This window comes from Pelophylax lessonae, assembly GCF_965119305.1.
Source record: "Pelophylax lessonae genome assembly, chromosome: 9".
NCBI classification, from domain to species: Eukaryota; Metazoa; Chordata; class Amphibia; order Anura; family Ranidae; genus Pelophylax; species Pelophylax lessonae.
The window spans coordinates 173,640,548-173,665,762 of NC_138776.1; the positions used below are offsets into that span (position 1 = coordinate 173,640,548).

General features: G+C 40.1%; 1 protein-coding gene across 1 annotated transcript in view; it reads left to right on the top strand.

Moving 5' to 3' along the window:
* Positions 1 to 6,147: 6,147 nt before the first annotated feature.
* Positions 6,148 to 25,215, top strand: part of SNCG (synuclein gamma) — a 38,082-nt gene continuing 19,014 nt past the window's right edge. Inside the window, exons 1-3 of the mRNA XM_082268036.1 lie at positions 6,148 to 6,591; positions 15,064 to 15,105; positions 23,674 to 23,801. Coding sequence (XP_082124162.1) covers positions 6,471 to 6,591; positions 15,064 to 15,105; positions 23,674 to 23,801 — 291 coding nt within the window. The 5' untranslated portion in view covers positions 6,148 to 6,470. The remainder of the gene's footprint in view (positions 6,592 to 15,063; positions 15,106 to 23,673; positions 23,802 to 25,215) is intronic.

Consider the following 25,215-nt stretch of genomic DNA (forward strand, 5'->3'; position numbering starts at 1 on the left):
TGTGGTTATGGGCATGAGGGGGGTATTGGGTCATAGGCTGACCCCTTTGTGATCTCCATTTTTTTCCTGGTGACTGCTCAATTATCAAGCAATTGAGCTGCAAGTTTTAAAACGACTTGCCAAGCTTTACAAGTTTGTTGCACAATTGCAGCAAGTCCGCATTGCATGACTTCAGATCAACTTTCTTTGCAAACATTCTGCAAGTCTGCTGCAAATTCTGGTTCAGTTATGTTGTGCAATAGTCCTCCCACCACAGGGGTCACTGTGACTTACAGAGCTCTTACTGTAGACTTACCACTGCAACTTTGCTCTTGTTAGAGACTTGCCAAGCCAAGTTGCTACAAATTGGAAAAGTGTCAACTAGAACTTGTGCTTCAAGAGCTCTGAAAGTGCAACAAGTTACCAAGACTTAATACTGCCACAAATTTGTGACAAATTATCCTTGCTATTTTGGTGGATGCCGACGTCCCCGCTATATGATCTAACTGCAAGTGAGAGAGTCAGAGCTGCCTACAGTGTGCAGGGCAATACTAAAGATGGCTGGGTGCTTGAGCTTAATATGGCAACAAAAGTTAGACGTATGGGGGAGATGGCAGAACTTTTAAGGAAGGGGAGAAGATGGGGCAGTGGGGGGGGGGGGGGGGGGTTATGTGCAGCGGTCATAGCTGAAGGGGGTAAGAGTGAGATGTGGATGGAGGAATACAGAGGTAAGCTGGGGAAGAGGGCTGAACCCATAAACTCTGCACTCTGTACATAGCGCACCCCTGAACTCTGCACTCTTTACATGATGCACTTGTGGTGTTTACAACGCACCTGTGAAATTTAGTTGCACCCAGCATTTGATGCAGTTTTGGAGGATGTGTGTGGCGGGAAGGGGGCTTGTGAGGCGGGGGGGGGGTTCGTAGTTGAGTTCCTGCACCTATTCTCTGAGCAAAAAAGCCCTAAACCCATGTACTAGCTTATAATAGTGGTCTATTTTGATAAACAGTTAAGAAAACTTTTCCAGGACCTACTACCACAGTAGGCCCACTACTGTTAAATAAAATCTGTACAGGGAGAAACATGGGGGGCCACCATTCCTGACCTTCTACTAAGAATGCTCGTTACTTTCCCACCACTGCCTTCAATAGTGTCCGAGTTCCTGAATTTGAGCAAACATGCAACAAGTAAATTTAAAGTGATGTCAAAACTCTTGGATCAGCAGCATGACAGCCAGGCTACCAGTATTTCAGAAATATAAATCAGCAGTACGGTAGTAACCTTCATATTTCTTTAACACAGGTTTCTTTTCATAAATGTTTATTAAGCATAGTTCATAAAATAATATCAAGACCACTGCTACTGTACCCACATAATCATTGTCCACCAAGGGTCACCAAGTGCCAGGTTGTGTGGTACACTGGTACACAAGAGACCTCTTGTTTTCAAGAAGACAAGGCCTACTTTTTATGTGCGTTCGTGGTATAGGTAGGGTCAAATGTAGAGCCCAGTTACAGCCTAAACATGTTTTTGGATAGAGAGGGATGGGAAAGATAGGTTGTGTACTCACTGGCTGAAAGTACAGAAAGTAAGGGAAAATTGCACCTTGGGTAACCCAGACAGCAATAAAAATCTGCAAGAGATTGAGGTAGGAGGCACTGAATCCATATATAGATTGATCTCACAGTCAAGTTATAAACCATATTGGGTTCTAATTGTCATCTCAGACACAAAGATGCTTCCTGCGGAGCTCATACATTTCCACCTCATTCACATTAAGCCTAGGTTCACACTGAATGCGGGTTTGAAAGTGTGAGAGTTCAGTTGAACATGCACAATTTCAAATCCGCATGTCAGTCCAACTTTGGGGGCGATTTGACAGACATCTGTGCAGGGTCTTCACAGATGTCTATTGAAATCGCCTCCGAAGTCGCCAAAAGTAGTGCGGTGCCCTCAAAGGGCTTCCCATTCATTCACTATCCACCAGTGCAGCTAAGGCTACAGAGAAAGGCAGTGATAAATCTATGTTCTCATTCCCTTTCCCTGTCTCCAATGTGAGACATCATGGGTCTGTTTAGACCCCTGATATTTCAAAGACCGCAAACAGGGTAGTTAAATTAAATTATAAAAAATAAAATTATACAAAAAATGCAAAAAAAGTTAAAGCTTTAAAAAATAATTGAAAAAAAAATGACTTGTTCACATGAGCTTTGCTCTCTGAAGAGCAGTCATTATTTGGATCACTCTTCAGAGAGCATTTGACAGGCAGTGAAAAGGTAGCCTATTGCTATAGCCTGCTTTAACCCCATACAAGTGCAGGGCACTTGCACAGCAGCGATATATACTTTAATGATAAACAAAAGTGTAGCGCTTTTTATGCAATCAAGCATAGCAAAAATATAAACACACTAGATGGATATGATCAATGGTCCATCTAATGACAATAATTCCTTTGTCTATACATTAGTCAATAATTGAAGCACCAATCCAGTGAGTAGACAGCAAAGCAACGATGTCATGATTAGTAGAACGCCACCAGTGGAAAAAATGCAAACTCACCAGATGTAATTGCTGTCATTACAACAGCAAATACGCCTCATCACTCCCTATGGAAGTCTCTTTGGAAATCATACAGTGGATGGTCTCGCCGATCCATCAGATCAGGGTCCCACTGAGAATAAATAAGCTCACCCAGAACCCAAAAGTGCTTTCATTGTGTAGTATGGTTTAATTCAACAATAAAATGCACACAAGGTACAAAAAAATATAAAAACCAAAAACTCACATAAACTTGCTGCTGGCGACCCGGATTGCACAACAGCAAGATGTCAGTGCCAAATGAGAGACCTAGGAACAATGCTAACTGATAATGTTCTGTGCTGTCTGCTACAGGGTTATCAGCTTGCTGCATTTCTGTCAGGATCAACACATATAAAACAAATTCTTTCAATAGTATATTTAACAGACCAAAAGGGAGCAAAGAAAATGGCCATTGTTATGGTTCACATAAATGTTAGTTTGTGTTTAGATAGGCTTTAGAAACATAGATTTAGAAAAACCTAGATTCCATTTACACTGCTCAAAAAATAATTATAGGAACACTTTAAAAACACATCAGATCTCAATAAGGGAAAAATCTCATGCTGGATATTTATACTGATATGGACTGGGTAATGTGCTAGGAACACAAGGATGCCACATCATTTGATGGAAATGAAAATGTATCACCCTACAGGGGGCTGAATTCAAAGACACCCCAAAAAATCAAAGTGAAACAAATGATTCTAGTATATTTTGCTGAAATATCATTGCAGCAACTCAAAATGGTGCTCTAATGAGACGACGGATGGTGTCCTAGGGTATTTCCTCCCAGATCTGGACCAGAGCATCAATGAGCTTCAGACTGAAGTTCAACCTGGCGGTGTCGGTTTAACCGAAACATAAAGTCCCAGAGGTGTTCTATTGACTTAAGGTTTGACATGCATGGGGGCCATTCAATGGTATAATTCCTTCATCCTCCAGGAACTGGCTGCATACTCTGACCACATGAGGCCGGACATTGTCGTGCACTAAGAGGAACCCAGGACCAACTGCACCAGCGTAGGGTCTGGCAATGGATTCAAGGATTTCATTCTGATATCTAATGGCAGTGAGGGTGCCATCTTCTAGCCTGTAGAGGTCTGTGTGTCACTGACCCACCACCAAACCGGTCATGCTGAGTGATGTTACAGGCAGCATAATGTTCTCTTTGGCTTCTCCAGACCCTTTCACGTCTGTCACATGTGCACAGGGTGAACCTGCTCTCATTTGTGAAAAGCACAGGGCACCAGTGGCAGACCTTCCAATTCTGGTGTTCAATGGCAAATGCCAATCGAGATCCATGGTGCCAGGCAGTAAGTACAGTGCCCACTAGAGGACGCTGGGCCCTCAGGCCACCCTCATGACGTCTGTTTCTGATTGTTTGGTCAGAGGCATTCACACCAGTGGCCTGCTGGAGGTCATTTTGTAGGGCTCTGGCAGTGCTCAGCCTGTTCCTCGTAGCACAAAGGAGCAATTACCTGCTGATGGGTTAAGGACCTTCTACCGTCCTGTCCTGATCTCCTAGAGTAACTGCCTGTCTCCTGGAATCCCCTCCATGCTCTTGAGACTGTGCTGTGTGACACAGCATACCTTTTGGCAATGGTATTGATTTGCCATCCAGGAGGAGTTGGACTGCCTGTGCAACCTCTATAGGGTCCCAGGAGTTTAAATGACTTGATGCTATACTATGATTAAAAAGTGTTCTTTACTTTTTTTGAACAGTGTATATTCACATAGCCCTCACTTAGGCCGGCCATACATGGTTCGAATCTTGGCCTGGTTTAGCAGGAACTGGCCAAGATTCGAACTGCTAATGGGCAGGCTGAATGCACTAAGTTGATCGATCAACTTGAGTACAACAAGCCTGCTAGATTCTCTTGCAATTATCACTAGCAACTGCTATAGCCGCGAGCAATAATCACAGTCTTCTCCCGATGGGGATGGCTTCCCCACAATCCCCCTTCCCCCCGTTGGGAGAAGATGATTGCTGATTCCCCTGTCAACACTGTCTGTGTTGATGGGGAAATTGTGCAAATTTCTTTCCTGCAACCCGTGGTTGCCTCATTAGGCTGGCCATACATTATACAATGGTTTTCCACAATTTTCCTTTAGATTTACAAAAACCGTATTATATGAGATCAAAGTTAAAATCTTTCAGCATGTATGCAATCAGGCAGGCCCTTGTACTACGTAGTTGAATGTAAATCTTATGGGCCATACACACTATAAGATTTTCTGAAGACTTTTTCCTTTAGACTTACCAAAACCATATAATATGAGGTCAAACCTAAACACTTTCAATTTGTATGCAATCTGGCAGGCCCTTGCACTACATAGAAAAGGTAAATCTGAAGGAAAAAGTCTTCAGAAAATCTTATAGTGTGTATGGCCCTTAAAGGAAATTGAACAAGAAAAGTATATAATGTATGGCCAGCTTTAGGCTGGTGTTTATTTTAGGAATAGATTTGATCAGATCACTGGAAGATGCTTACTTCTCCCCCTTTCTAATATTTTTCCATAAATTTCCTAAAACAGCAGTGATTTTTTTTTTTCTTTTGCATATGCAACATTTGCTCTTCAGACAATTTAACAGCAAGATTGACAAGGCCGAATAAATAATGGTTGTACTTCGCTGTTCAGGATTCCCATTGTCCTCCAAGTAAGGCAAACATATTTTTAAGACATTCTTTCAATAAATGGCTTATATCTAAGGTGTGCTTTTAGCCTCCATTCAATTAAAAGCACCAATGGGAGGCTCAATTATCTTGCAGCATGCATATATGACATCATTATGCAGCAAAAATGTATCTGACTTTGCAAATTTTTATGATACATGCTTATACATTCACTTTTGGAAGAAGGATAGATTATGACATGCATATAGAACTGCAGCATGTACTGTACTGACACTAAATGTACTGGTGTCCATGTGATAGCAAAATCTAAGAATATAGCTAGTAATTTATAATAGTCCCTAATGATGTCAATCCGGTTTATAAATAAAAACGAGGGACCCGAAAGAGTTCAGCTTTAGTTTCCAAAAATATGTATAATGAGTATAGCATTTACTGTATAAATTGGATCTGCAGAGGGGGCGGTAACTGTGCTAAGTGGGCGTTTACCGCTTTATCCTCTTGTAGGAATTGCAGAATCATCCACCGGTCAGTTGACTATTGGCCCTTTCCTTTGAGCTATTATGCAGTTTTACCAACAAATCACTTTGGCCTTGTGAATTGCAAGTAGCGAAGATCTTACTGGTGGAAGAGTAAAAGCCTTTCTCTGCCTGACTATTAATGTAATAAACCTTTCTCAGACAGGGTACTTAGTATGTTAGAATGCATCACGTAACTTTTCTCAAATTCAATTACTGATGTACCTTTTTTATGCTAGTGCAATAACATATATGGATCCTGGATGCAATAGGTTAAAAGCACACTACTGCAAAACAGAAGCTGAATCCTCAAGCAGCTTGCAAGATAGATGTGCCTGTGCAGCATCTCTCTCTCTATCCGCAGCTTGCCCTTGAATGAATGTAGCATACTGCAGCACAGCACATCTCCAGCTTCAGAAGTGCCTGGAAATGTTCCAGTGGTGCTTTCCATTTCCAGATCTCCCCCCTCTTGCTCTGCACTTACCCATCCTTTTTTTTTTTTTTTTCAGCAACCTGCTCCTCCCCTACAGTCCCCCTAACCCACCATACTGTACCACTCCAGCACATATCATTAATATTTTAGAAGTGGATACTCATGGTCATTGGTCAGACTGCAGTGCAGCACTTTGATAAGAAGCTGACGAAATCTCTGAAAACTATCACACTGCCACCGCCCTCCTGAAGATCAGCACAGCAGCTCAGGTGGGACGCAGGAAAGGCGAAACGGTCTCCGAAACTTCCCTTTACATACACAACTAACATGGATGTCTTTAAGAAAGGTTTCTCCATGGCTAAGGAAGGTGTGGTGGCTGCTGCAGAGAAGACCAAGCAGGGTGTGACTGAGGCTGCAGAGAAGACCAAGGAGGGGGTCATGTATGTAGGTGAGTGAATAAAAGTTGGATAAATGCACAGAAAAAAAAAATTACAGCTTAATTAACCTTAATTAAGCTTTCTCTTGCTTCCTCTGCTTTACTTTGCCCAAGCATGCCATAACCCACCTACAGAGTTCATATATAGGGCATAACTGTCAAATCTCAATGATAATAATTATTTGCTGACAAATACCTAAATGATTATTTGAAGCAATTACAAGATGACCTTGAATAATGTTTAATGTGACAAATTATAAAGCTGATATGATCAAAAAGAATGCAAACACAAGAAACCATATGAATATAGTAGATCGCTGTTTTGTGATAGTTTACTCCTTTATTATTTTTCATATACGTACCTGAAACCAATCAAGGCTGATGAAACTTATCAGAGATGATATTAAAAATAGAGCCCATAGATCAGTTGTTCTATTGTTTAAATTACAAACTAAGTGATATATGATACATTTAGTTAACAAAAGTCTTATAAAATAAGATTAAGGTCACAGTGTCCCATGATGATGACTTGCACAAGAGGAAAGCAGAGGTTTAATGGAAATTCTGGTAATTGGAGACAGCACTGCTCATCCTTTTAGTATTCTGGAGAGATTATAGAAGATGCTTCATTGACGTGAACAGATCAATACTAAAATGGCATTTCCCAGCACAAAGCTTACAGTCAGATCTAGATCTTATAGATTGGGCCTAAATATTATTTGTTATAATGTGAGCTGTCCATAGTGCTGATCTCTACCATCATACCAGGCATGTTCAACATAAAGGAAACCTCTACTAACATTTATATGTAGGTAGCCATTGTTTTTTTTTTTTTTTGTTTTTTTTTAATGCTGTCTCTGGCTTCAGTAGTAGTAGAGTCACTGACCTAGGAACAAGTATGCAACTAGTAAACCTCTGGCTTCAGTAGTAGTAGAGTCATTGACCTAGGAACAAGTATGCAACTAGTAAACCTCTGGCTTCAGTAGTAGTAGAGTCACTGACCTAGGAACAAGTATGCAACTAGTAAACCTCTGGTTTCAGTAGTAGTAGAGTCATTGACCTAGGAACAAGTATGCAACTAGTAAGCCTCTGGCTTCAGTTGTGGTAGAGTCATTGACCTAGGAACTAGTAAACCTCCGGCTTCAGTAGTAGTAGAGTCATTGACCTAGGAACAAGTATGCAACTAGTAAACCTCTGGCTTCAGTAGTGGTAGAGTAATTGACCTAGGAACTAGTAAACCTCCGGCTTCAGTAGTAGTAGAGTCATTGACCTAGGAACAAGTATGCAACTAGTAAACCTCTGGCTTCAGTAGTAGTTGAGTCATTGACCTAGGAACAAGTATGTAACTAGTAAACCTCTGGCTTCACATAGTAGTAGAGTCATTGACCTAGGAACACGTATGTAACTAGTAAACCTCTGGCTTCAGTAGTAGTAGAGTCATTAAACTAGGAACAAGTATGTAACTAGTAAACCTCTGGCTTCAGTCGTAGTAGAGTCATTGACCTAGGAACAAGTATGTAACTAGTAAACCTCTGGCTTTAGTAGTAGTAGTAGAGTCATTGACCTAGGAACAAGTATGTAACTAGTAAACCTCTGGCTTCAGTAGTAGTTGAGTCATTGACCTAGTAACAAGTATGTAACTAGTAAACCTCTGGCTTCAGTAGTAGTAGAGTCATTGACCTAGGAACAAGTATGTAACTAGTAAACCTCTGGCTTCAGTAGTGGTAGAGTCATTGACCTAGGAACTAGTAAACCTCCGGCTTCATCCGACCCCATGACTTCAATAGTTTCGCTGAGCCAGAACGAGAATGCAGATTAGCTGTTTTGATTGCACTGGGTGCATGCTTGTTCTAGTCAGCGTTAGCAATATTTGATCAGAATGACAGCAAAGTCAGCAACAGTGGCCTATGTATTTTTCTCAGTTTACTTTGACCCTGCAGTCGTGCTCCTTTATTTCTTCTGAATAACTCTGGTACACAAGCACAGTTTTTTTGCTCTGTCATTTACTAGCTTCAACCTATTAGTTGCTATCAACTACTTTTTTGGCACTTTTTACAAAGAAATATATAGTTGATGGCATTTGCTAGCATTCGTACTGCACAGCATGAATATACAGTATGTTAACACTTGGTGGCAATGTCTTTATACATTTAAGAGGCTGCACGTTGCTTGGTATGCTATGAAATACAATATCAAGGTAAAAATAGTTTAAGCTGACCTACAACTGAATATTAACTGCAGGAGAAAATTGTATCGATGCCTATAAAGTAAATATGATTGTGCAAGAGTTTTCACTGCTATATGGCTCTTTATTGTTTAATATTATTGTCTGACAATTTGTAATCTCGGTTAACTCTATTCAATAGCTAAAGTTTACCTACTATAGTGTTAAAAAAAGATATGTTTAAAATAATCTGCAGGTCTCTTGCTTTCTAATATGATAAAGCAATGTATACTTTTTACAAAGAATATGCAATAAGTCCTGTGCTGTACATCATACAGGCAGGTTTGTATCTGTTATTGGGTGGGGCGCAGAGAGAAACAATGGCCGATGTGTGTGAAGCTGGGTGTGTCAGCATCACTGCAGTAATAATATTCTTTTTATTTTTTTTGTCATAGGAAATTTTCCACTGTGATAAGACCCATATCTGAACTCATTGCATCATAGCTATAACATGTTCAGGGACATCTAAAGGCTGATCACACTGCCATCCCATGGAAAGTACATTTAATATGCAACAACTAAGGCAGAAAACAGCAATGATTTCGATGTGCAGTCATATATTTAACCATAAAACTGAAGTGTGCTTTTTCCTCAATCCTTATCAGTACAAATCTATTTCAAGGCATCCCTTACGTACATAAAACCACTCTCTATATTGAATGTACCAAACGAGATTATTTTTCTGACTACTTAATTTTTTTGCATTGAGTGCTAGTGAAAAGACAAGAGATGCACATACATATAATCACATTATAAGGTTATGGATTTGTGAAGTGGAAATATATAGAAGGTTCGAAAAATGTACTTATGGAAATATATAGAAGGTTCGAAAAATGTACTTATGCTCAACGCAACAGCTCTCAGAAGTTTGAAAAAATATGGAGAAATGGTTGGATGCATCGATTTACAACAATTTTAATCTAAGTCTATAAAATTAGATCGGTACCTTTTTAGTGGAGGGGGAAGGACTGTCAAAGAAAAGGAAAGAAATTAAATGAAAGGCTTTTCTTTTTTTATTTTTTATTTTTACATATTTGCTTCAGAGCATCTTTATATTCTTAAGTATCTGGGAATATCTGGAAATATTTTGGGTGAACTATATGTATCAAATGTACTAATGCTGATATTGTTTGGAATTATGTTTTGACCTTCATTTAGATGTTGGGTGTTTTTTTTTTTTTCTTCGTCTGTTGTAGTTTTGTTGATGTTTTTTTGTAAGAAAAAAATTCAAATTTAAAATCTAAATAAAAAAAAAAATTATTCAAGGCAGCAATATGGACAGTACAGTGGTACTTTAAAATATTTTTTAACCTTAGCTGTTTATAACTACATACAGGGAGGCCCAATAATACTAAATTATATATATGACATTGGGGTGTGTATGCAAACATTTAGGATACTAGCAGTTTCTATGCCTATTTTATAGGCATGTGTTTTTCCATCACTATTCCTAATGAGTGATACTACTGAAATAAATTATTGGGTGGATGATGATAACATTTAATATCACCAATTAAACTAGCAAGTTCAAAAATCAATATAATTTATGTAGTGAAACATAATAAATGAGGGTAAAATCCAGTGAAATAGTCATATAATTCTGATAGTGGTAAAATAATAATACTAGAAACTCTAAAACAAGTGATACTCAATATTGTGTATTGGGGCAGACATGGTATTATCAATAAAAGACACACTGAAGATTGCGGATAGGCCTTGGAAGGTGCATCTTGATAGCCCTAAGGACTATGTCAGCAATGCTAAACCACAAGAATGATTTGTGCTGAGTAATGCCCTAAGGAATCCATGCAATGAGTATAGTCACCGTACCAAGAATTCAATAAAGGCTATCCATTCCAAAGTAATTGTGGTAGATTACTAAAATAAGGTTGATATGTATTAGCTTCAAATTCCTCCTAGATGGTTGTAGTGTATTTTCAATATAATATTGTAAGTGTGGCAGTTCAAAAAAATCATTCATAAGAAAAAGCAACCCTCAAGTAAAATGTAATTATTAGGAATTACACAAGTTAATAAATGCTGTATAAAATTGGGAACATTATGACCAGATAGGTTTTACAATTTTCCACATATATAGAGGTACAAACTAATCAAATTTAGTGTCTGATATTGAGAGACGCTCTTCTGCTTGGGAAGGCAATCATCAAATATCTAAACTACTGATAGAGAATGCACGTAACTATCTATTCAGTGATTTTGTCTCGAATTATTGCTAGCTGGGCTCTACCCATTGCTTTATGTGTAGCTTAAAAGCCAAAATCAATTCATTTCAAAATATGTTTCATCACCGGACAAGCCAGTTCAGGCATCTTGGTGCTTGTCAGAGTATACTGCAGAGATTTGGGTGTGGCTACCATGCCCGGCTCAGTTCAATTATCCCCACACCTTAAGAAAATCTCATTAGTCTGGGAAAGTATAGCAATACAGGGCAGGGCCAGAATGGATGAGAATTAAATCCAGAAACTAGTTACACCTCTGGGATATCCTGCTGATACTTTTGAACAGTAATCATATAATCAGACTGTCCTCATTAAAGTTTAGATTAAATAAATACACAACAACCCCTAGTGAAGGGTATATTGTTATCACATGGTATTTTAAATGTAATATAAACTGTGCCCATATAAGAAAAAAATTGATATTATATACATTGATTTTGCCCTATTCCACCAATAAGATGAGATGGAAGCAAGCCAGCAGACAGTATTAGATTTTTTCACATTAAAAAGTGTTTCTTTATTTTTATTTAATAGACTGTGTAAAAGTAGTGAGTACTGATATCAGGATTGAAGATGGCTTTGTAGGCCTCTACCACATGTAGGCCAAGTCTGGACCTCAATATTTTAGGATAGGGTGCAATAAACCAGTCAGGGCGCCCTGAGAAAGTATCTTCATCACAATGGATATTCTGCTTTCCTTATAAATTCATACATCTAGAAACATCACAAGCACACCACTGAGAAGAACGACCTATGTGACTTGTGTTTTAATCATCACCCATGTCTTAGGATCTTGCAGGATCCCTTTATCACAGTGCAACCCACAAATCAGTGGCAACTGTTTGAAGAATGTATAACCAATGAAATGTGATGAAAAATATGTGTCATAATGACATCTAAGCTCATCTACACCTCATAACCATGTCACCTAATACAGAAAAAGATATACAACAATCATAAAGCTTGCACACATGTCAGCCTAGGCCTCAGTCAAGCTTTCACCAGAGCCAAATAGAGGAAAGGTCACCAGTGGCTTATAATGGGATTCCTGCAGATATTTTGGCGCAAGCTTGACTGGATCATGTGTCAGCATATGCTCTATTGAAGCTTGCATCATAGCCTAGTTTGTCCTAGCACAAAATCAGTGGCGAGTGATACTGCAAGATAACCACTGACCATGTATGGCCTAAAAAATGTAATATGCTTTTCCATCCACAACATAGTCACCTCTCTCAAAACCCGTGAAACTAATGAATATGTCTGAATACACAAACACGAACACATACAAGATAGGGGGCAGATGGAATTACATAGGCGAGTTTGGGAGGTGAAGAGAAGTTGATGTTAGTTCAAAAATGTTACTAAAGCCTACAGGAATAGCAAACAGCATCCACAATGCATGCTTTATACGGCCATTGTTATTTGTCTTTAGCTTTTCAGACATTCTGGTAATGATTCTCCTCTTGGGTCCCATTATGGTAAAATTTTTCTTATTTTGGCCCTTGAAATAAAAAAGTTTAAAAAAATCCTGCTGTATGGAGCTCCATATAGGAGTTTTCCCCTTATTTATTTTTTTATCTCTAAGACACCAGGAGCAGAAGTGAGCAGAAAGGGGGATCACCAGTAGGGATTATTGGCACAATACAGGTGACAGTTTCCTGGTGGGCTTGCTCAGGTGGGTTTGGACTAGGATCCAGACACATCCAAACACCTCAACGCCCAGGCAGGAAGGAAAACAGTAATAAAACCTCACATAGGCATCAACAAAAGCACTTTTATAGTGAAGTAGGGAAAATATAATGCCTTTGTCCCATTGGAACAATTTACTATCTTTTACTGTCGCTCTGGCCCCCTGTTACTGGGATATGATAGTAACAAAGCAATAAATATCTGACACATGTTCTAATTTTCCATTATCTATAACCAAAAAAATAACAACTTTGTGCCAGAGTGGAGTTGAGAAAGATTGCTGCTTTGAGTTAAGGTGTAATGGTAGAAAATATACATACACCATAACATATAAAGGGAAATTTGTAGGCAGGGGTGATATGTTGTCAGGCCCAGGATCCATTTTGGCTGCTATAGAGCAGTGCAGACAGGAATACAATGACCTAAACATTTCTACTGCCTGGTAGGTTCTACAGATCAGGGCACAGTGGCTTGAGAGCAGCTACAGTGCACCCCTTCAGCCAGTACCCGGCTGAATTTTAATCCACGAATGGGCACCCTGGTTGTAATGCCCTGGTTGAAGTAGGTACTGTTCTGGGGCAAAACACTGAAAGCAGTCACCTTCTGCTGTGCAAGTTGCTAGACCAGGGATTTAATTCATGGTGCTGGTGTGGGGACTGGGGTTTACTAGAGTAAAGGTATAAAATAATGAGATGGAGACTATTAGTGATTATCTAACTTTAATTTATTTATAAAATATGCTGACACCAAATTCAGAATTTAATATATATTAATATATATGTATATATATATATATATCTATATATATATATATATATATATGAATATTATACAGTAAAACCTTGGATTGCGAGCATAATTCGTTCCGGAAGCATGCTTGTAATCCAAAGCACTCTTATATCAAAGCAAGTTTCCCCATAAGAAATAATGGAAACTCAGATGATTCGTTCCACAATCATTTATTCATAAATCCTTCAATTTATAGTCCATATAAAAAGATTATAGCAATGTGATAGGTTGTGTAACCATAAAATGTCCATCCACAAATAGCCGCTTCCACAAGGGGATTGGAAGAAAAATCCAGCAGGAGCTACAGAGTATCAAAAGAGAAGAGAGGCGCCTCTAAGTGTAGCAAAATGGTTCCATTTAATGAAGGTACAACATTTAGCAACTCACATGGTTGATGAATAAAACAGGCACATCTAAGGATGCAGGCATCCGGGGTAAAGCTGTCCACATAGACCATCTTCTGAACCACCGGCTGCTAGTCTGTAATCCTGACCGGGAAGACCACCCTGGAGTAAAGCGATCTGATAGCGAGGGGCAGCATGGAAGGGATGACGTAGATGGTGGTGCGGAGGATGGTCTATGTGGACAGCTTTACCCCTGATGCCTGCATCCTTAGATGTGCCTGTTTTAATCATCAACCATGTGATTTGCTAAATGTTGTACCTTCATTAAATGTAACCATATTGCTACACTTAGAAGCGCCTCTCTTCTTCTTTTATACTCAGCTGTGACTTGAGGCTACTTGTATATCAAGACATTGCTTGTATATCAAGTCAAAATTTATTTGGAAATTTTGCTTGTCTTGCAAAGCGCTCTTAAACCAAGTTACTCTCAAACCAAGGTTTTACTGTATTCAGATAAATAATTTTTGTCATTGTATTCAACAAAGATGTCCCACTTTTTTAAGTAGTTGTAGTGTATAAGCTTAAACTTTTTTTTTTTTTCTTTTTTTTTTTGTTATACTGTTGGAGCCTGGAAGATTTTTAAAAGAGTTTACCAGGCAGGTCCTGATCTCACAAAGGTTAAAAAAATGCTGTAGTGGATGCACTAAATTTCTAAGCAATCGTATGATCTGCTATGGCTGTAGTTATATCTCTGTACAACATATCTTTAAATACTTCAGGTACAAGGGGGTTGTTTGGTATTAAAGAAAGAAATTGTAGTTTTTCATTATTATTTCTGTAAATGATCAAGATTTATTGTGTTAACAGTAGCAGTGTACAACCACAACAGAAATGTGAAACCTTTAATGCTCTGTTTTTTTTGCAAAAAAAAAAAAAGGAAACAAAAACTGAATATAAAAAATAAGGCAATGGTTTCCTTTACCATGTTATGGGAGCAAAGATGAATAAACACTAAGGTGTGTAAGTGAATGAATCTTGCTAAGTGTATGTAGCAAACGTGTAAATAATGAATATTGCTGCATGATCAGCCCTTTTTTAGTTTGGGTTGTCACCTCCAATTAGATTTAATTTATGTTTAGGAATCCAGAACATCACGTCTTACACAACAATGACACAATATATCAAATTTGTTTTACAGGTGCCAAGACCAAGGAAGGTGTGGTGCACAGTGTCAGCACAGGTACAGCATATATCTTCTATAGCTCTTCTAAGGTACAGTCACAAGGTGTAGCTAACTTACTACATAGGTCTTAGGCCTGCCATAAATGGAGTGATTATTTTTCAGTGATCCCCCCTTCCGCAGAGCCATAGGGTTCTCCTAGCCGGAAGGCAGGGGAAACCGTCTCCAGCGGGACAACACAGTGATTATTGCTAGCGGCTATAACAGCCACCAGCAGTAATTGCATGTAAAATCCATCAAGCTGGTTGTACCCAAGTTGATTGATTGATCAACTTGGGTACATTCAGCCTGCCCATACATGGTTTGATTCTTGCTGAACTGGCCGAGATTCAAATTGTCTATTGCTGGCTTTATATATGAGGGCTGTTCAATAAAGAGTTCTTTTGATAAAGCAATAATTAAGTGCAGTGTCCCATTGGGATCAATCAGAATTCATGCTTCAGATGAATACAAGGTGACATCTGATTGCTGTGCATTATTGCGCTCAACTGGTTGAATTCAATAAAGCAATACTTTGATGGCAGTATAGAAAGGAGGACCAGAAAAAAAAAAAATCGGATGAAAGAATCCAAAATAATTTTAGTTGCTGGTAAAAATAAGTCATATAAAAACAGCCAATGCATTTTGGGGGCAACACCACGCCACCTTTCTCAGGGGTATAATAGAACCACTATTGAAGTAATCAACAGAGTAACAACTTGAGAGTAGTTGCTCAATCAAATGCCTGTTGCTCCTAAGCTGTCCCAACACATGCAAAGGGGTGCTATAGACAAAATGAGAAAAGTGCACAGACTTAAGCTCTCTACACAGGGGCCAAATGTCGGGAGACAATGCCAGGTTCAATAAAATCACCCGACATTCAGCCCGTGCGTATGTCAGCTGGTCCATCAGAAGTCGCTGTTTGGCCAGCCTTTGTCGGACGAGCATTCTGGAAAATCAGCAGCTGACCAGCCCATGATCAGTGCTCTCAGCCAATGCATGAATTCATCTACACACTGAGTTGCCAATTATTGTGTGCTGTATCCACCTTGCTGCACTTAGATTGGTGCCCCCTTGCTGTCTCTCTTAGCTATTGCAGGTGCCATCCAGACCATATCCAGTGTATCCATTGTGACAGTTCTCTTGGTGTCTTCCCCAACTGATAATCTTTTTGAGAACCATGATAAAGCATAGTTCTTCTTACTTTATGTGAGTTGCTAATTGTCTTCCTTTAATAAATGCTTACACACCCACTACACTTATGTGCACTTTGCTCTTTTTGTCTGTTTTCTGCTTAGAGATCTCTTCAGTCTCTTAAGGCCCGTACACGTATGAAAATCGCAAGTAAAATTTTGTCCGACTAACAATCCGCAAACTTTCGGATTGTTAATATAGTGCTTTCGACAGCCGATTACGAATTTTCGGGACGACAAAAACTGGATGTGCAGGCTATAATATTTTTATCGTATGTCAACACAACATCCGATTTTCATTTAATTAGTACAGTTTTCGTCCGAAAAAAATCGTAAGAGCAAGACTAGGCATGCTCAGAAACGAAAGAACACATACAAAACAATTCAACACATGACATCAATTCTGAGGTTGAATTCTGTCGTACGAGAATTTTCTTATGAAAGTAACCTCTTCACTTTCCATATGTGACTAGCATGCAGCAAAAAAACGGACGAAAGATCATTCGATAATCTGATCGTGTGTACGAGGCTTTGGAAGTGCAGTATTAAGTGCCCATTCACACTACCGCGACTTGTCAGGCGACTGGTCAGCCTGACAAGTTGCAGTCCATGCAGTGCTACGGGAACCGTTCTAATAGGAGCGACTCAAGTCGCTCCGACTTAGAAAATAGTTCCTATACTACTTCGGGGCGACATCGGAGCGACTTGCATTGGCATTCATTATATGAAGTCCATGCAAGTCGTGCCGAAGTCGCGGTGCATGCGACTTCACAGGTCGCCCCCGAAGTCGTGCCGCGGTAGTGTGAACCAGCACTAAGTGTGCTGGATTGGATTGTTTAGTGGTTCCTAAAGCCATAGGATTCATCCTGAGGATTTGGACAACACTGTACTTTCCATCGATGTAGTTTGTCCCTGCCCAGGTTGCAACCATTGCACCATATTGACATTTTTTATCCACAAATTGATGCTATTACTACACCAAATTAAAAAACAGTTAACTCCAGTTCATAGATAATGAGACTGGAGTTAAGACCAACTCTAAGGCATGGTGCGAATTTCTTTCCTGCAACCCGTTGAAATATGTGCGATTCCCTCATCAACACAGACCGTGCTGACAGGGGAATCCCTGCTGCCGAACAGTTGTCTGCTCCTACTAGATGGAGTGATCTTCTTTTCTGCAACCGCAGACAGTGTTGTCAGGGGAATTCTCCCAGCGGGCACATGTTGACATTGTGTTCTCCCAGCGGGAAGGCAGGGCAAATCGCCCCCACCGGGAGAACACATTGATTTTCGCTAGTAGCTATAGCAGCCGAATGGTCTGTACACAGACTGCCCATTAACAGTTCGAATCTCAGCCAGTTCTTGCTGAGATTTGAACCATGTATGGCCGTCCTAAGTTGGCATGAAGAGACCACCTATCACCTGCTGTTAGGGAAAGTTGTCAGCTTCACAGCAGATAGCCTCCCAGTAACGAGTTGTGCAGTGTTCATTGGCTTTGTATTTGCCCATTGCCTGCTGTCAATCACAAGAGGATCGTACCTAATGGGGAACTAGTGTCTGTGAATCCCCATCAGACTTTGCCCACACAGCTTAAAAACGTTTCGGCCACTCTTCTCTCTTTGTGACCTAGCAACAGCAGGGAGAGAGCTCAGCTGCACTGAGAAAAAAGCGTATAATGCACACTCCGATCTTTGTGTGCCTCTGCACAGATTTGTACAACAGAGATATGAATTCATCACCTACACCAGTGATGACAAACCTTGGCACCCCAGATGTTTGGAACTACATTTCCCATGACGCTCAACTCAGTGGTGTATTTAGGATTTGTGCTGCCCTAGGCCTGACTAAACTCATGCACCCCCTACTTTAAATATGACCCACCCCTTCCTGCCAGGGCCACACCCCTTCCTTTTTAAGACCCCCCTGCCATCTGCAAACCCCACCCCTTCCTCTTTAGGCTTCACCAGTGCAGCGGCTGGTGCGAATGGACCCTAAGCTGTGTTGAGAGGCTTTTGCTTGCTTCAAGTAGGTTTTCAATACCTACGCGAGTCTATTGGATGCTTATGGGGGCGCCAGACTGATTTGGCTCATTGGCCCTGCCACCCGGCCCAGTCTGGCCCACAAGAATGGCGCTATACTAAAAGCCAGGAGTAGGCTGTAATTTTTATGCGGGGGCGGCCTTTTTGTCGCCCCCCCTGCAAAGTGCTGCCCTAGGCCTGGGCCTTGTTGGCCTAGGCCAAGATACAGTGTTGGCTCAACTACACTGCAGAGTGTATGAGCATCATGGGAAATGTAGTTCCAAAACATCTGGGGAGGCAAGGTTCGTCATCACTGACCTACACTTGTTATTTGTCGTGTGGAGGCACGTTGGACTTCTAAAGAGTGTCTTTGGGACAGAAAACAAGTGGTAATCCAAGATTTCATGTTATCAGTAGGGATAATCGAACTTTTCAAAAGTTTGATTCGACCAGAACACCCGAACTTCCCGAAAGTTCGGCCCGGATTTCAGAACCCCATTGAAATCAATGGGACCCAAACTTCGGTAATCAAAAAACTCAATTTTGTAGCCCTAAAACCCAATAAATGCCCCTAAAAAGTGCCTAGGGTTCTGGTTCATGCCCCAGGGACTATTAATCACACAAAAAAAGTTCTTAAAAATTGTCATTTTTTGATAGAGAGACAATTATTGAAAAAATTATTAAAAAAAAAAAGAGATTTATTTGGATTTAGTGTCTGGGGGGGTCTAAAAAGTGTACCTGTGAAGTTTCAGCTCTGTAGCATGTCCAGAACCAGAAAAAAAAAAGTTTGTTTGTATTAGAATTAATATAGAACAGGGATATGGCTCCGCTATTTTCACACCTTGCCGGTTTTGTAGCTGGCATTTTTTGTGGGTGCAGGCATTTTTTTGGGCATTTTTTGTGGGTCTTTGGAGGCAGGCAAAACATCTGAAATTCTGTATAGGGGTATATATACACACACACTTATATGTATTTATACACATACACATATATAGGTGTGATAGGAGCGGAGCCATATGCTTGTTAATTATTTCATTAGCGCAAGCATATGTTTCTGCTACTTTCACACCTATATATGTGTATGTGTATAAATACATATAAGTGTGTGTGTATATATACCCCTATACAGAATTTCAGATGTTTTGCCTGCCTCCAAAGATCCACGTTTTTTTTTTGGCGCAGGCATTTTTTTGGGCATTTTTTGTGGGTCTTTGGAGGCAGGCAAAACATCTGAAATTCTGTATAGGGGTATATATACACACACACTTATATGTATTTATACACATACACATATATAGGTGTGAAAGTAGCAGAAACATATACTTGCGCTAATGAAATAATTAACAGGCATACGTCTCCGCTCCTATCACACCTATATATGTGTATGTGTAAAAATACATATAAGTGTGTGTGTGTATATATACCCCTATACAGCATTTCAGATGTTCTGCCTGCCTCCAAAGACCCACAAAAAATGCCCAAAAAAATGCCTGCGCCAAAGAAAATGCCCAGGTGTGTTGTTGCAAGCGTTTTTTTTGGGCATTTTTTTGGGGTCTTTGGAGGCAGGCAAAACATCTGAACTTCTGTATAGGGGTATATATATATATATATATATATATATATATACACACACACTTATATGTATTTATACACATACACATATATAGGTTATAGCAGAGAAGCCATATGGGTGTTAATTATTTCATTAGCGTAAGCATAGGTTTCTGCTATTTTCACACCTATATATGTGTATATATACATACATGTGTGTGTGTGTATATATACCCCTACACAGAAGTTCAGATGTAGATGTCATGCCTGACTCCAAACATGTCCTCAAAAAAGCCCTATAAACGCCTGCAGCAAAAAGTAGGGTGACAGGGGCGAAGCCATATCGCTGTTCTCTAAGTGTCCTAAGAGAAACGATCTTTTCTCTATAGCGGTCACCCTGACATGGAAGGGTTTTGTCACCCTGCCATTGAAGTCAGAGTAAGTTAACCCTACACTACACTACGGTCCCCTTACACTTAACACTTTCCCTACAGAAACTAAATTATTAAATCTAACTATAGTGGAAAATAGTACCCTAACTACACTAGATATCCCTTTCCTCACACTAATAATTGCTAAATGACACTTTGAAGCAGAAGTAACAGAACTGCTTCCACTCTCTTTCACGTCCCTGTATTACAATGCTAGGAATTTGGTGGGGGCTATCTTATATACTGGGGGGCATATTCACTAATGATTGGCCTCTGGACCCCCTAGTCACTCCAATCACATTCCTAGCACTCTCCTGCCCCCTCAATTGGCTTTTACTGATGGTTCTGGTCCATTCACAGGCTTTTAAAGCCCATTTCCTGTCCCATTGCATTTTGGTTGGTTCTGGTTGCCGAATTCCGAACTTTTCAGCAAAAAGTTTGGAATTCGGCCGAACCTCGAACAGCCAATGTTCGGGGTCGAACTGATGGTTGACCCGAACCGTTCGATCATCCCTAGTTATCAGAGCAAGAATAGAAAATAAATTGTACAATGGGGACACTTGTTCTGGTGACAACTGTTTGTGGGGGTTTTCCTCAGTCTGGACACTTCTCATAGTGTCTACAGGACAGGAAGTGAAGGAAAATCTTGCCAATAAAACGCAGATGGAAAGAATGACAGACATGAACTTATTCTCACCCAATTTAACAAAGAAATAAAAAATAAAAATCATGACATTGAAACAATTGCCCTAGATCAAAAGCTGAAGAAGCCTGAATCAATACACTGTTCAAGCACCAATCTATAGATATTAGACCAATAAATAATTTACTGTTGGCTTCACATTACAGACCTGGAATTGATTACTGGATCCAATTAGTTTTGTGTAGGTGTGCATGCAGTGGATGAGCAGACATTTAGAGACATGGCCTCATTCTTGGGGAAAAACAATAAAAATCTGACCCATCAGATCAGCACTCCTGCCTACAGGGCCTACACCAGACATGGTAACGTTGTCTGATCTGATCATAAATGGTCAGAATAAACAATCATTGATATCAGTAGGCACCTTTAGGACCTGTATTATGTCAGGACAGTCCTGTTATATACACTTTATTACTAAAAGTATTGGGACACCTGCCTTTACACGCACATGAACTTTAAAGACATCCTAGTCTCAGCTCGTAGGGTTCAATATTGAGTTGGCCCCCCCTTTGCAGCTATAACAGCTTCAACTCTTCTGGGAAGGCTGTCCACAAGGTTTAGGAGTGTGTCTATGGGAATTTTTGACCATTCATGCAGAAGCACATTTTTGAGGTCAGGCACTGATGTGGATGAGAAGGCCTGGCTTGCAATCTCTGCTCTAATTCATTCCTAAGGTGTCCTATCGGGTTGAGGGCAGGACTCTGTGCAGGTCAGTCAAGTTCTTCTACCCCAAACTCGCTCATCCATATCTTTTTGGACCTTGCTTTGTGCACTGGTGCGCAGTCATGTTGGAACAGGAAGGGGCCATCCCTAAACTGTTCCCACAAAGATGGGAGCATGAAATTGTCCAAAATGTCTTGGTATGCTGACTCTTTAGTGCCGGTTCACACATATGCGAAGTCAGACATCGCATGTGATTCACACTGCACTGCTGTGCAAATCACATGTGATGTCTGTGCAATGCTAATTCAGCCATGCCGATTGCATGGCTGAATTTACATCCCATTTAGACCAATGTCGCACAGAACCCTTTTTTTGGTCCTCTGATCACATGGGTATTCACACCTATGCGACCAATTCCTGTCCGAACTGACAGTTCGCACTGCGATATGCAAACTAAACTGGCGGTGTCGTTAACTTTGTATTGACACTCCATGCAGTTCGCATATGGCAGTGTGAACTTGGGTGCGATGCGGGAACCTTCAGTGGATTTGCAGGGTTCTCACATCGCACCAATGTGAACCGGCACTTAAGAATTCCCTTCACTGGAACTAAGGGGCCAAGCCCAACCCCTGAAAAACAACCCCACACCATAATCCCCCTCCACCAAATTATTTGAACCAGTGCATAGGTGTGCACAGCTTATTTCATTAGGATTTGCACCCCAAAACTCAAACATCTACTGTATGCGTGTGTGTGCATGTGTATATATACTGATGGTCTCAGTAGAGCAGTGGATGGTGTCATAAGGGCAGAGATTGGTTTCAGTAGGGTATTTTTTACAATTTTATTTTTTAGCAGAAAAAAACAAAAAAAAAATACTTTTTTTATTTCGTGAACTATCAAGGGTCTGATCAGGGGAAATATGTGCCTCACGGGGTGATTGGGGTGTGCACGCCTCTGCGCTCGCCTGTAGACAAGTGCACAAAGCAAGGTCCATAAGGACATGAATGAGTGAGTTTGAGGTGAAGGAACTTGACTGGCCTGCACAGAATCCTGACCTCAATCCGACAGAACACCTTTGGGATGAATTAGAGCGGAGACTGCAAGCCAGGCCTTCTCATCCAACATCAGTGCCTGACCTCACAAATGCGCTTCTGGAAGAACAGTCAAACATTCACATAGACACACTTCTAAACCTTATGGACAGCCTTCCAAAAAGAGTTGAAGCTGTTATAGCTGCACAGGGTGGGCCAACTCCATATTGAACCCTAAGGACTAAGACTGGGGTGCCATTAAAGTTCATGTGCGTGTAAAGGCAGGTATCCCAGTAATTTTGGTAATATAGTGTATGTTAAAACTTGTAATACCACTATTTGGCTTTGTAATGAACACATTAGCTGCACAGAAAATACATTTTGGTTGAGACATATTGCCATAAGTGCCCATTCACACTACCGCGACTGGTCAGGCGACTGGTCAGCCTGACAAGTCGCGGTCCATGCAGTGCTACGGGAACCGTTCTAATAGGAGCGACTCAAGTCGCTCCGACTTAGAAAATAGTTCCTGTACTACTTCGGGGCGACATCGGAGCGACTTGCATTGACATTCATTATATGAAGTCCGTGCAAGTCGCGCCGAAGTCACAGTGCACGCGACTTCACAGGTTGCCCCCGAAGTCGTGCCCCGGTAGTGTGAACCGACACTTAGAGTCCCAAGAAATAAAAAAAGCCATTAAAAAAACAAATGTAGCCAGCAAAAGTAAAAAATTGGTTTTGAGTAGAGTTAGTCATTAGCAATATCTATTTGATATTAAAAAGTCAAAATGCAACTGTGATATTCTAAAGAAAAGTTTTCAAAATGTCATGTCACTATTTCTGTCTTTGTTGTAAGAATAACACGATTTTACAGCATAAAATAGTAAGGGAAATCTGTGTCAGTCAAAACATATTGTTCGAGGACGAAACCCGCTGAGTGGGGAGGAAGTCATTTCTGAAATATTTACTTTTTGCTTGCTTTGTTGTCATTTTTAGTCGCTGAAAAGACCAAAGAGCAGGCTCATGTTGTGGGAGGAGCTGTGGTTAGTGGCGTAAATCAAGTTGCCACGAAGACGGTAGAAGGAGCAGAAAATGTTGTAACTGCAACCAGTGTTGTAAGCAAGGTAACTCGCATAGTTTTCCCAGACATATACTATACACAATCACCCTACTGAATAATATCAAATATTAGGATAGTGAGGTGGGTACTCCACCGTAGATACCGTCTATTGCCAATGTTAGTGACACTAAACTCTGGTTTTACCCCTCCATGCCTAAGCCTTTTTCCGACATTTGTTACTTAGAAGTTAAAAATCAGCATTTTTTGCTAGAAAATTACTTAGAACCTCCAAACATATATATATATATATATATATATATATATATATATATATATATATATATATATATAAATATATATATATGTATTTTAGCAGAGACCCTAGAGAATAAAATGGCGATCGTTGCAATATTTTATGTCGCACGGTATTTGCTCAGTGGTCTTTCGATAGCAATTCTTTTGGAATACACTTTCACGATGTAAAAAAAAAAAAAAAAACAGTAAAAGGTATTCCATTTTATTTTATAATGTGAAAGATGATGTTACGCCGAGTAAATAGATACCTAACACACCACTTGCCGACCAGCCACCGCAGTTATACGGTGACAGGTCGGCAGGTTCCCGCGAATCGCCGTTGATATTACAAGCCCACCCCCCCCCCCCCACAATTAGAAAACACCCCCTAGGCTCACATTTATTCCCTTTGATCGCCCCTGGTGTTAACCCCTTCCTTGCCAGCGAAATTATTACAGTAACAGTGCATATTTTTAGCACTGATTACTGTAGTAATTTCACTGGTCCCCCCAAAAGTGTCAAAATGTCAGTAAGTCCCCCCCGCATTGTCGCAGTCCCTCTAAAAATCGTTGATCGCCGCCATTACTAGTAAAAAAATAACAAACCTTTCCTCTAGTTTGTAGACACGATAACTTTTGCGCAAACCAATCAAAATACGCTTATTGGGATTGGTTTTACCAAAAATATGTAGCAGAATACAAATTGGCCTAAAATGATCTAAAACAATTCGATTTTTATTTATTTTTTTATTGGGGTTGTTATATACAGTAGCAGAAAGTGAAAAATATTGTATTTTTTTTTTTTCCAAAATTGTCGCTCTTTTTTTTGTCTATAGCGCAAAAAATAAAAATCGCACAGGTGATCAAATACCACCAAAAAAAAAAAGCTCTATTTGCGGTAAAAACAGGACATCCGTTTTATTTGGGGTACAGCGTTGCATGACAGGGCAATTGCCTGTTAAAGTAATGCAGTGCCAAATCAAAAAATGGTCTGGTCATTAAGGGGGAAAATCTTCCGGTCCAGAAGTGGTTAAAATTGCGCACACTCGTGGAATGGTGACAAACTATGGTACTTAAAAATCTCCATAGGGGACAATTTAAAATATTTTAACGGTTACCTGTTTAGAGTTACAGAGGAGGTCCATTGCTAGAATTATTTCTCTCGCTCCAACAATTGTGGCGATA